The 12282-nt window shown below is 49.2% G+C and overlaps 1 protein-coding gene across 1 annotated transcript; it reads right to left on the bottom strand.

Annotated features, from left to right (window-relative positions):
* Nucleotides 1–607: 607 nt before the first annotated feature.
* Nucleotides 608–3701, bottom strand: ELOVL3 (ELOVL fatty acid elongase 3). The gene is made up of 4 exons (XM_004579916.2): nucleotides 3414–3701; nucleotides 2550–2681; nucleotides 1493–1644; nucleotides 608–1224 (listed from the first exon to the last, which is right to left on the bottom strand). The coding sequence occupies exons 1-4, from the start codon at nucleotides 3512–3514 to the stop codon at nucleotides 797–799; spliced, it is 813 nt and encodes a 270-aa protein (XP_004579973.2). The 5' UTR covers nucleotides 3515–3701; the 3' UTR covers nucleotides 608–796.
* Nucleotides 3702–12282: the final 8581 nt, after the last annotated feature.

Genomic DNA, 12282 nt, shown 5'->3' with positions numbered 1-12282 from the left:
CCCTTCCCCTCCTCTTTCCTGGCAGTCTGAGGTGAGGGTCTAGGCTTGCCGGGGCTTCCACCCAGTCGTCCCTCTGCTCCAGGCTGGGAGGCCCCCTGGCTTTGCGGGAGCGGCGCGCGCGGGGAGGAGCGCCCGTCGTCGGCCGAAGCTGGTGCCGCGGCGCCACCTCGTGGTCTCAGGGAGGACAGCTCGGCGTCCCGGACGCCTACTCGCCGGCGCCAGTTCTTGCCAGACTTGAGAGAAGGTACCTCCGCCGTTCTGCACCTGTTTCTCACTGTTCATATGAGGGGCTTGCGCCTCTAACAGCAATAAAATTCTGCTCTGTAACGGACATTTATTAAGCGCCTACACATCCTAGGATTCTTATTGAGCGTTCTGCGTGCGCCTCGCTTCCTTACACACACCCAGGCTTATCACCTACGTGGGTCACATCCCACTGCCAGGGGCCTTCTCCCCTTGCAGCAGCCCCCAGTTTTCTCCAAATCTCTAAACCTTTCCCTAAAATCTGGTTGTTGAAATATTTAATTTAAAAAACTAGACCAAAAGAAAGATTTCTGGATGAAAATATAAATAATTCCTGGGTCCCACCCCTCCCCAGGGTCTGTTTGGGCTTCACATTACAAACTGGAACAGCAAAAAACCAGGCCACGCACCTGCCACCCAAGGTGACGCTTCCTGCCACCTGGGGCTGCAAAGCCTGTGGGGAAGTCATACAGGTAAGGCACCCAAATCATTCTCCCAGACCTGAACAGAGCCCTGAGGAAGAGAGCTCCTGAGGCTCCTCCCTGCCAGCCCTTCACTGGCTCTTGGCCTTTGCTTTGGCCTTGGGCTTGAGGTAGGCTTGGCAGAAGAAGTGGGCAAAGAGGATGAAATAGGTCGTGTACAACACGAGGGACCAGAAGAAGTGTTCTACCGTGGTGTGGCACCCCGGTTCCTGCCTCCAGATGTAGGTCAGGACGCCCACGGTGGCCCCCACAAACATCTGCAGGATCTGCAGGCTGGTGATGAGCATGGGGAGCAGCCGGGGGGACCTCACCTTGGCAGCCTTCAGGGTGTAGTAGGTGTACATGATGGCGTGCACGCCAAAGTTCATGGTCATGAACCAGCCACCCGAAGGCACTTTGTTCTTGTAGCTAAAGGAGGTGAACACCAGCACCGTGCTGTGGTGGTACCAGTGCACGAAGATGAGTGGCCGCTTCCGCAGGATGATGAAGGCTGTGTCTCCTAAAGGTGGGGTGTCACAGGTGACCAGGGATGGGACCACCTTCTGCAGTGGCTGTGGGCATGCAGGCAGGCAGGCGGGCTCCTCGCTTGGGGCGGGGAGGGGAGTTTGGGGACAGAGACTCTGAAAAGCAGCTTGGGTGAGAGGTGTTACTAAGATGGGGTGGGGTGGGATGGGGATGAGGAAGGGACTACTTGGGTGGGGGAGGGGAAGGCCGTGAGGAGGGATGCGATTCATGGGGCATCAGACAGACAATGTCTCGCTGCTCACCGAGTTCAATGATCTTGCTGAGAAGAAAGACCCAGGACCAGAATTTGATTACAGAATTCTCAACGGAGTCGCCGAAGCACACGGTGTGTTTCAGGCCCCTGCTAAGTGCCAGCATTCCCATGAAGGCCCATGTCCTTACTGCTCCCACGATGCTGGAATAGGACAGAGGAAGAGGGTGTGTAAAGGCCCTTCACTGGCATCAAGCCACCCTTCTCCCCTAGCCAGAGACCAGGCCACCAAGTCCCAAACTCCACCACCTTTAATGGGCCACAGCTTCTGATATATCCTGGGGCCAATCTGCAAGTTCCTCCCAGGAGTCTAGAGAAAAAGATGAGGGCTGGGGAAAGACCAGGGGATGCAGAAAGGTGGAACTGAAAGGTGAGTTAGAGAACAGGGTCCGATGTGTAACATGGTGGTGCAATGCGGAAAGCGGCCACCTGTGGTGCCAGCATCTTATACAGGCTCCAGTTCAAGTTTCCACTGCCCTATTCCCAATCCAGCTCTCTGCTAATGCACCTGGGAAAGCAGCACTAGACGGTAAAAGACCTGGAAGAAGCTCATGGCTCTTGACTTCAGACAGGTCCAACTCGAGCTCCAGCTATTACAGCCACTTAGAAAGTGAACCAGTGGAGGGAAGCTCACTCTGTCTCTGCTTGCATTTCTGTTAAGTCTGCCTTACAAATAAATGAATCTGAGAGAGAGAGAGAGAGAATGGAGTCCTTGGCGTAGGTAGGAGCCTGGGAGGAAATGATGGCAGGATAGCAAAAACTGAAGGTGTTTGGGGGAGAAAACATGGGCAGGAGGGGCTAGGGAAGTTCCTGGAAGGTGTTAGACGTGGAGGGTGTTAGAGGCAGGAGAATTGGGTTGGAAGTACAGACTCCATGAGCACACTGAGACTGCTAGGTTGAAGAACAGGACAGGACAGGAAGAGGCGGGCAGTGTGAGCGCGCTATGAGGAAATGTGACAGAGCAGGATGGCGGGCAACGCCGTGACAGAAAGCTTTGTGGAATCAAATGGGGTCCGGAGAAGGGAGCAGTAGTGGTGAGGGCGTCTCACCTGAAGACTGCCAGGCAGAAAGACCAGAGGATGAGGGGCCACTGCAGGTGGAAGCCCTTCTGCGTCTTCATGTAGTTCTGCCCCACCAGGATGAGCAGCAGGTACAGCAGCGCAATGGGGAAGGAGGTGGCCCTGCCGGGAAGAAGGCAGGAGAGCACAGGCTGGGGGCCACTCATCTGTGCCGGGGGTAAGCGCAGGCTTACAGTCCCAGCCCTGTCACTCACTGGCTACTCACTGACGCCTCATTTGCTCTGTTTTTCCCTACTTGCTAAGGTGGAATGATGCACCACTCCTGTCAGCATTAATGTGTACGCACCTGGCGTGCTCTCTTAGTGGAGTTTAGGGTGGCTGGCTCACGGACTGACCCAGGCCTAGAATTGCCAGGCTGTGTAAGATTGTGCTAATAGACCCTGCCTGGTTGGGTCATGGCTGGAGTTCAAAGTCACCTACAAACACCTCTGTGGAGCTTTATGGCTAAGCAGATGAGCCTGGGGCAGGCCTGGCAGAGCCGCAGGACGCCAGCCGCCGCCTTCTCCGCAGCAGGCGCCAAGGGGCATCCCCAACAAGGTTGCAATTGTGCCGGCTGGCACCTGCAGCCACAGGGTGAGAGAGGCAGGGGTGGGAAGTGATTTACATCACCCTGGCTGTCCAGCAGCACCTTTCTCCTTGGCTCTATCTATCTCCACATATTCCTCTTCATCCTTACTTATGCTCACTTGCTTGCAGCCCACCTGGGCCTTGACAACAGCGGGGCTCCCGTGCAGAGCCTTTGCTTTTCATGAAAAGCCCTGCTATGCTAGCCTCTGACGCCCTTCTGCCCACCCACAGCAGTTGCTGAGGCCGCCCCCCCCCCCCAAGTCTCACCAGTACTCCTCCAGAAAGGGTCTCATGTCCCGGGACAGCTCGAAATCACAGGGTTGCAGCAGCTGCCTCACTTCATGTGAGGCGTTCAAGGCTGTGATCATGTCCTATGGGCAGCTCTCAGGGCTCAGAGCTTGGGGACTGGAGTGGGGAGCTGGGCAAGAGCCTGGGGGGCCGAGGATCCCGTGAATCTCAAAGCAGGTGGGAACAGACCCTAGGCGGAAGGAATCCCAACACAGAGTGTCGGGTCCCGGCACGTGCACAGCAGTCCAGCCGGCTTCCAGCACCGCGGTCACCGCGGTATTTAATGCAGAATTGCGCCGCCGTGGCAGGCAGATAGCGCGCGGTCTCCGCCCCACGGCCGGCCAGGAACCAATCTGGACCAGGACATGCCTCAGCCTGCCCTCTGGTTGGTCATTCTCCGGGTCCCTTCTCAAGGCGTCTTGAAGCACCGCCTCAAATCCCGTCGCGGGCCCCCCTCGTTCAGCGTGCTTCCCGCCCCCCCAGGTCTCCCCAGCAGGTGCAGCGCCTGGGGCTTAGCTCAGCCCCTGTAGAGCCTGGAAGGTTACCCAAGTCAGACCAGTCTAACTGCGGACTGTACTTCGTTGCCTCAGTTTGCTTCAGTCCTTACCTGCCTGGCACAGGTTTAGAGTGGGATGGGGGGAGGTGTTCAGTCTCTGGCACCTCGGAGTGTCAGTTCCAGGCTCCCCGGAAGCTCTAATGCCTCCCAGCCTGGAGCCTGTAGTTGTGGGTGGAGAAGATGCACTTTATTGAGTTTTATGGCTGCGGTGGTTGATGTTGATGTTGGAGAGGGTGGTTGTTGAAGCAGCTGCTGTAGTTCCTTTACAGTTTCCTGAATGCCTGAACTCCCCCAGACTGGCACCCCGTAATAACCGTGGTGAGGAAACAGGGTCACCCTCTGGGCTTTGGGGCTCACTGTCTTCAGCTTTTCTGGAGGCCTCCTGGCTTCGGGGAGGGAAGATCTGCTGCCTCCCGTGACTGCTTGCTGATTTCTACCCCACCCCTCAGGTCTGTGCTGGCTTGAGCAAATCGACAGCTTCACTTATCTATTCAGTCCTGAAGAAATAAATGTTTCCTGGCACGGCATGATGGCTTAATTCACTAATCCTACACCTCCAGGCTCTAGGATCCCATACCGGCCCCAGTTCATGTCTCAGCTGCTCCACTTGCCATCAAACTCCCTGCTCGCGGCCAATGAAAGTAGCCAAGGATGGTCCAAAGCCTAGGGACCCTGTACACACGTGGGAGACCCAGAGGAAGTTCCTGGCTGCTGATCAGCTCAGCTCCAGCCATGGCGGTCATCTGGGGGAGTGACCCAGCAGATGAAAGATCTTTCTCTGTCTTTCCTTATCTTTGTAAAATCTGCCTTTCCAATAAAAATTAATTTTTTGAAAAAGAAAAAGAAAGATTTTTAAAAAAAAAATATAAGGCTTTTGCTGCATGTCCTTTATTTCTCGTCCAGGCTTTGAGAAAGCAAAGGGCTCTGGAGCAGTTTGTAATAAGTTGGATGTTGGCAAGACAAGCCCTGAGGGAAAAAATATAAATATATATGAGTAGGGCCCAACACAGTAGTCTAGCAGCTAAAGTCCTCCCCTTGCATGCGCTGGGATCCCATATGGGCACCGGTTCATACTCCAGAGGCTCCACTTCCCATCCAGCTCCCTGGTTGTGGCCTGGGAAAGCAGTTGGGGACAGCCCAAAGCCTTGGGACCCCGCACCCATGTGGGAGACCTGGAAGAAGCTCCTGGTTGCTGGCTTCAAGTTAGCAAAGCTCTGGCCATTGCAGCCACTTGGGGAGTGAATCATCAGATGGAAGATCTTCCTCTTCATCCCTCCTTCTCTCTATATATCTACCTTTCCAATTAAAAATAAATAAATAAATCTTTAAGAAAAAACACGTGAGTATAAATGGCTGTGATTTTGAAAGACCACAGGCTGCAGGGCTAGAGAGGACAGGGGTAACCTCCGCTCCTGTTCCTGTGTCCCAGGAAGGTGGGGTGGGAAGTCTTGTCCACACCAGCTGAAGGCCTTCCAGGACACTCTGTCAACTCTGCACCTGCTCACCTTTCACTTGGTTATTACTGCAGTCATGTTAACTGATTGTACCACCCCCTTCTTTAAGACAGAGCTTGTCCTTTGTTGCCCTGGAATGGAAAAAGTGCTCTCAAACCTCACTGAGCACTAGGTTCTCAAGCCACAGTCACAGAATTTCGGGCCGCATTAGAGGCTCCCACCCCATAGTTGGTGAGGACCACCACTTGGTCTTCTCATTCAGAAGGCTATTTTAAAACTAAATACAATTTTCCTGCTTAAAACTTCAGTGGCTCCCAATTGCCCTCTACACAGCCTGACACTCGGTGAGCTGCACGTTTGTTGGATAAATGAATAAATACAAGAATGAACATCGCAAGACTGAGATCTTTGTCTGTCACGGTATCTTTTGTGTGTTGGTAGAACAATTCCTTGAGAATGGATATTTTATAAGGAAAACAGTTTTGTTTAGATCATGGTGTTGGAGGCTGAAATTCCAAGACAGTCCATCTGGCTGGCCTGACGTGAGAACTTCTGGCTGTCTCATTACCTGGTGGGAAGGTACACACAAGGAATCACATGGTACAAGGACAAACAAGCAAGCAAGGATGGGCAGGCTTACTCTTCTCCAACAGCCTGCTTTACAGAGATGCACAGTGAGCACCCCAGTATTCTGAGACCTAGGTTCAAGGATCAGCACTACCATTAACTTGCTCTGTGATTCTAGACAGGTTATCTCACTTCTCTGGCACATTTTTCATTAGCAAAATGCAGGTAGTCATAGTTGCCTGCTGAAATCAGTAGGCAAGCATGATGATGTCAGTGAGAGGATATTGTGAACGAGACACCTATAAGTAGGAGGCTTGGGGGCCAACGCCATGGCATAGCTGTCTGGGCCTGGTTCATGTCCTGGAAAAGCAGCAGATGATGGTCCAAGTCCTTGGACCCTTGAAACCCACATAGGAGACCTGGAAGAAGCTCCTGGTTTCTGGCTTTGAACCAGCTCAGCTCTGGCCATTGTGGTCATTTGGGTCATTGTGGTCATCTCTCTGTCTCTCCTCCTACCTCTGTAACTCTGCCTTTCAAATAAAAATAAACACATCTTTTTAAAAAAATTTGAAAGAAATAGGAGGTTCAAAAAAAATACAGAGAATGTATGGTCAGTCCTATATTCTACTTCAGCTATTGTGAAAATTTGGGAAGTGAACCAGCAGATGGAAGATCTTATCGTCTCTCCTTCTCTCTGTAAATCTTCCTTTCCAATAAAAAGAAATAAATTTTTAAAAATCAGTGGAGATTTGTAAACTCATTTTTAAAGATTTATTTCCTTTTATTGCAAAGTGTATCTATACAGAGAGGAGAAACAGAAAGGAAAATCTTTCATCTAGTGCTTTATTCCTCAAGTGACCACAATGGCCAGAAATGAGTTGATCCGAAGTCAGGAGCCAGGAACTTCTTCCAGGTCTCCTACACGGGTACAGGATCCCAAGGCTTTGGGCTGTCCTGGACTGCTTTCCCAAGCCAGAAGCAGGGAGGTGGATGGGAAGTGGGGCCTTCAGGATTAGAACCAGTGCCCTTATAGGAGGTGCATGCAAGGTGAGGACTTTAGCTGCTAGGCCACCGTGCCGGGCCCCAGGAGCTTGGAACTTATTTTCCACATGGTTTCCCCGTATGGGTAGTACAGGCCTAAGGACCTGAGCTCTCATCTGCTGCTTCCCAAGGTGTGTGTTAGTGGAAAACCAGATCAGAAGTGGAGGTGGGCCTTGATCTCATGCACTCCAATACAGGACGCAGACTATCCAAGCTGCCATTTCAGCAGTTATATCACAACTTCCCTAAATTGTGTTTTTTTTCTTCCGTTTTTTAGTTTTATGATCTATCTATTTATTTGAAAGGCAGAGTTGCACATAGGGAGAGGCAGAGACAAAGAAAAGTCTTCGAAGTGCTGTTCGCTTCCCACATGACCAAAAGGTCGGGGCTGGGCCAAGATGAAGCCAGGATTCTGAAATTTCTTCCAGGAATTCCATGTGAGAAAAGGGTCCAGATTCTAGGACCATCTTATGCTACTTTACCCAGGTGAATTTTCAGGGAGCTGGATCAGAAATGGAGCAGCCAGGACTCAAACAAGCACCCATTTGGGACATTGGCATTGCAGGTTGTAGCTTTATATGTTACAGTGTTGGCTCCTGCTTCATTTGTTATTAAAATAGGACAGATAAAATATTAATGAGTTTACTATTTGAAAGTCTATGGGGCCCAGCGGCGTGGCCTAGCAGCTGAAGTCCTCACCTTGAACGCGCCAGGATCCCATATGGGCACCGGTTCTAATTCCGGCAGCTCCACTTCCCATCCAGCTCCCTGCTTGTGGCCTGGGAAAGCAGTCGAGGACGGCCCAAAGCCATGGGACCCTGCACCCGTGTAGGAGACCTGGAAGAAGTTCCTGGTTGCTGGCTTCGGATCGCATAGCATCGGCCATTGCGGTCACTTGGGGAGTGAATCATCGGATGGAAGATCTTTCTCACTGTCTCCCCTCCTCTCTGTATATCTGACTGTGTAATAAAAATAAAGAAATAAATCTTAAAAAAAAGAAAAAAGAAAGTCTATGGACAGTCTTATCCCTGACTCTTTGTTATTGTCTAAGGACATGAATAGGCTCATTTATCTTCTCCAGTGTCACCAAATCTTATTTGCTTCCAGAACTGTCTTTCTAAATCACACACATCAACTCAGATCATTTTTCTTCAGAAATAACCACAGGGGTGGGCACTGTGGCACAGAAGGTTAGGCTGTCACTTGGGACAACTACATCCCCTATCAGCACCAGCTTGTCTTGGTACTTTGCTTCCAACCCAGATCACTGCTAATGTGCCTAGGAGACAACACATGACAGCTCAGGCGCTTGGGTCCCTGCCACCCATATGGGAGACCCAGCTGGAGTTCTTAGCTCCTGGCTTTGATTTGGTTTAGTCCTTGCTGTTGTGACTATCTGCTAGCAAAGTAGCAGATGAAAGCTGCTTCCCCCTAACCCCCACCCCTACCCATACTCAAATAAATAACTCTTATTTTAAAATTAAGGAGAAGGGCCCAGCATGGTAGCTTAATGGCTAAAGTCCTCACCTAGCATATGCTGAGATCCTCTACGGGCACCAGTTTGTGTCCCTGTTTGTGGCCTAGGAAGGCAGTAGAGGACGGCCCAAAGCCTTGAGGTCCTGCACCCACATGGGAGATCCAGAAATGCCTGGTCCTAGCTTTGGATCGGCTCAGCCTTGGCCATTGTGGCCACTTAAGGAGTGAACCAGTGGAAGATCTTCCTCTCTGTCTCTCCTCCTCTCTGTATATTTGATTTTCCAATAAAAATAAAATAAATCTTAAAAAAATAAAAATAAAACTGAGAAATGAAGGGGCCAGCATTGGGTTAAGTCACTATTTGCAGTGTTAATTTCCCGACTCCTCCACTTCCAATCCATCTCCCAGATAGGGTATCTGAGAAGGCTGTGGAGTATGGTCCACTTGGGAGAGCCAGAAGGCTGGCCCACATTTGGCTGGTGCAACTTTTCGGAGAATAAACCAGTACATGGGAGACACCTGTCACTGTGTGTGTATGTGTTCCCTCTCTTGCCATAATCTGCTTTTCAATTACCTTTTTTGAAAAGAGTAACAAAACAACTCCTCAGGATAAAGATCAGCTTCCTGAGTTCAGCATTGATCATTCTTTTCCAGCCATGTTCTGCCATCCCATAGCCCCAGCACTCCGGACTTGCGTGCTCTAATAGAAGTTGTAACTCTGTGAACTCCTCCTCCCTTTACCCCTGTAAATGGTTTCTTGTTCCCAGACCTCATGTTCTCTCCTGAACAAGACTTACACGCTGTTTGGCCCTAGTTTGAAAGTTGGTGTAAAATATATTTCAGACAAGACCAATGCCTTTCTGTCTTGTCTTTCACTCAGAGGACCTTACTCAAATTGCATATCAGAACTACACTCTGACAAAGAGTATAGTTAGCCAGTACTTTTCTATATTATTCTGACTCCACTCTATTCTTCCAAGTGGTTGTTTTTATTAAATCACTCATTTTTTAAGATATTTTTATTGCAAAGTCAGATATACAGAGAGGAGCAGAGACAGAGAGGAAGATCTTCCGTCCCATGATTCACTCCCCAAGTGAGCCGCAATGGCCGGTGTTGCGCCAATCCGAAGCCAGGAACCAGGAACCTCTTCCGGGTCTCTCACAGGGGTTCAGGGTCCCAAAGCTTTGGGCCGTCCTCGATTGCTTTCCCAGGCCACAAGCAGGGAGCTGGATGGGAAGTGGAGCTGCAGGGATTAGAACCGGCGACCATATGGGATCCCAGCACGTTCAAGGCGAGAACTTTAGCCGCTAGGCCACCGCGCCGGGCCCTAAATCATTCATTTTTTAGGCCAGTGCACAGTACCTGGCAGGCATTGGATACTCAAAAATGTCTACATGGATGATAGCTCAAATTAGTGGTCTGCATGTAGGAGACCACCCTGAGCTGGCAGCTCCTGACTTCAGCCTGGTCTAGCCCTGGCTATTATGGGCATTTGGGTGGTGACCACTCTCTGTCCCTCTGTCCCTGTCTCTTTGCCTTTCAAAAAAAAAAAAGTGTCTGCTGTTTTGAATTGAATAGGCATCTAAGTGAAAATATAAACAATAAACATATATTTAAAAAAGACTCAACTTCCATAGTAATTAAGGAATTGAAAATTAAAGACTATATGTATATATGATCCTGATTAACAACCATTAAGCCAAGCAAGAATTAAATACTTAACGCCAGTCAAAGCTTTGGGAAATAGATACATTCACACCGGGCCAGCCGCCAGGTAAAATGACAGGACCCTTCTTAAAATACACTTAGGGAACAGTCAGCAAGAGCCATTGGTATGCTTTGACCCAGCCTCTCCTCTGTGGATTTAACTTAGTGAAGTAAGTCTTCACTAGTCTATCAGTGGGTGTTAAAATACAAAAGCGGAAACAATTCACCAGTAGTTGATTACATTATCAAACCAACTTGTATCTACCAGAATTTGCAGAAATATGAAGCCATGACTAGGGCTGGTGTGGTAGCCTAGTGGCTAAAGTCCTTGCCTTGCACACACTGGAATCTCATATGGGTGTGGTTCATATCCCAGCTGCTCCACTTCCTATTCAGCTCCCTGCTTGTGGCCTGGGAATGCAGTAGAGGACGGCCTTGGGACCCTGAACCCACATGGAAGACCCAGGAGAAGCTCCTGGCTCCAAATTGGCTCAGCACTGGCTGTTGCAGCCCCTTGAGGAGTGAACCAGCGGATGGAAGATCTTCCTCTCTCTGTCTCCTTCACTCTGTATATCTGCCTTTCCAATAAAAACAAATACTTCTTTAAAAAAAAATGTAAAAAAAAAAAAAAAAAGAAAGAAACCATGTCTAATAATTGATATGAGTCACTCCAACTAGGTCATGGCACCCACTAGCATGTGTAAGGACTTGGTCTATGGTGAGCTAGCTGGCTGGGCTATAGTATGCATCAGTTCACATTACATATAGGGTTGGGGGTGGAACTGGCCAGGGAGCTGCACCCACTAGTATGTGTGTTGGCTGGTGCAGGTGACAGAACACACTTGACCCTGTCCTGGCTCATGCACAAAAAAGTCAGATCTAAAGTGACCCCAGGCAAGGTCTCTTGGGGGACTCCCTAACTATTACTGGACTCAGACCCTGGCCACAAGGAAAATCACAGTGTGTCCACGTCATCAGGACTGGGCCTCCTCAGTTACTGATGCCTGTGCAGTGGACAGCCTACCCAGATGTACACAGGGGACATGACAGCCAGCTCATCTAGGCCAACAAAGGACATCAACTGCCTGGTCAGAAAATGGAAAGCAGAACAGGTTAGACCACTTTCCTGGCCAAGCTTTGTCGCATGTTCCTAGGTCTGTAAATGCAATAAGGTGGACTTGGTTGGCCAATAGACTTTAGAAAGATTTTCTCAACCCTGGTGCAACAAAGATGACAATGTCTCAGAACTATCAAAAACACTCAAATAAGCCACCCGGAATATTCTTCCCTACATTAGGGTCTCTAAAGTGTCATCAAATAAAATCCCCCATCCCTGGGTATTGATGTAATTTGACAGCAAGGAGTGGCCTCCCCCTCCTCCCTTGCAGACACAGGAGGGAAAAAAAAAAAAGCTAAAACATGCGTCCCACCCACCTTCCTCCATACCTGACCTCCCTACCCTAATCAGAGACTCACATGGGCATGCATCACTTTTAACTATGCAAGCAGTATTAAAAGGAAAAAATTTTAAGAAGCGAAAAAGATTAACATCAAAAAAAGCAATAGTGAGGGCTCGGCAGCGTGGCCTAGTGGCTAAGGTCCTCGCCTTGATCCCATATGGCTGCTGGTTCTAATCCTGGCGGCTCCACTTCCTCTCTGTCTCTCCTCCTCTCAGTATATCTGACTTTGTAATAAAAATAAAATAAATCTTTAAAAATAAAATAAAATAAAATAAAATAAAAAAGCAATAGTGAAAATCATATATTCTATTCCTTCAAATGATGCCGCTAAAATCTGAAATAGAAAAGAAACACTAAAATGTGAAATCAGTTAATAGGGTGGGATTACAGGCAAAAATTTCAGAGGTAACTTACATTTTCTTTCATGATGTTTTAAAATTGATGCCATGACATTTTGGAAAGCTATACATTAAAAAAATAACAATTTTAATGATATAGGAAATGTTCCTGACAGAATAGTAAATGAAAAAAAAGTAGGATATAAAACGCATACTGCAGGACCCGGTGCAATGGCCTAGTGGTTAAA

This window comes from Ochotona princeps, chromosome 13 (genome assembly GCF_030435755.1).
Source record: "Ochotona princeps isolate mOchPri1 chromosome 13, mOchPri1.hap1, whole genome shotgun sequence".
Classification (NCBI taxonomy): domain Eukaryota; kingdom Metazoa; phylum Chordata; class Mammalia; order Lagomorpha; family Ochotonidae; genus Ochotona; species Ochotona princeps.
The sequence above is the reverse complement of the archived record's forward strand: the minus strand, read 5'-3'. Positions and strand labels throughout refer to the sequence as shown.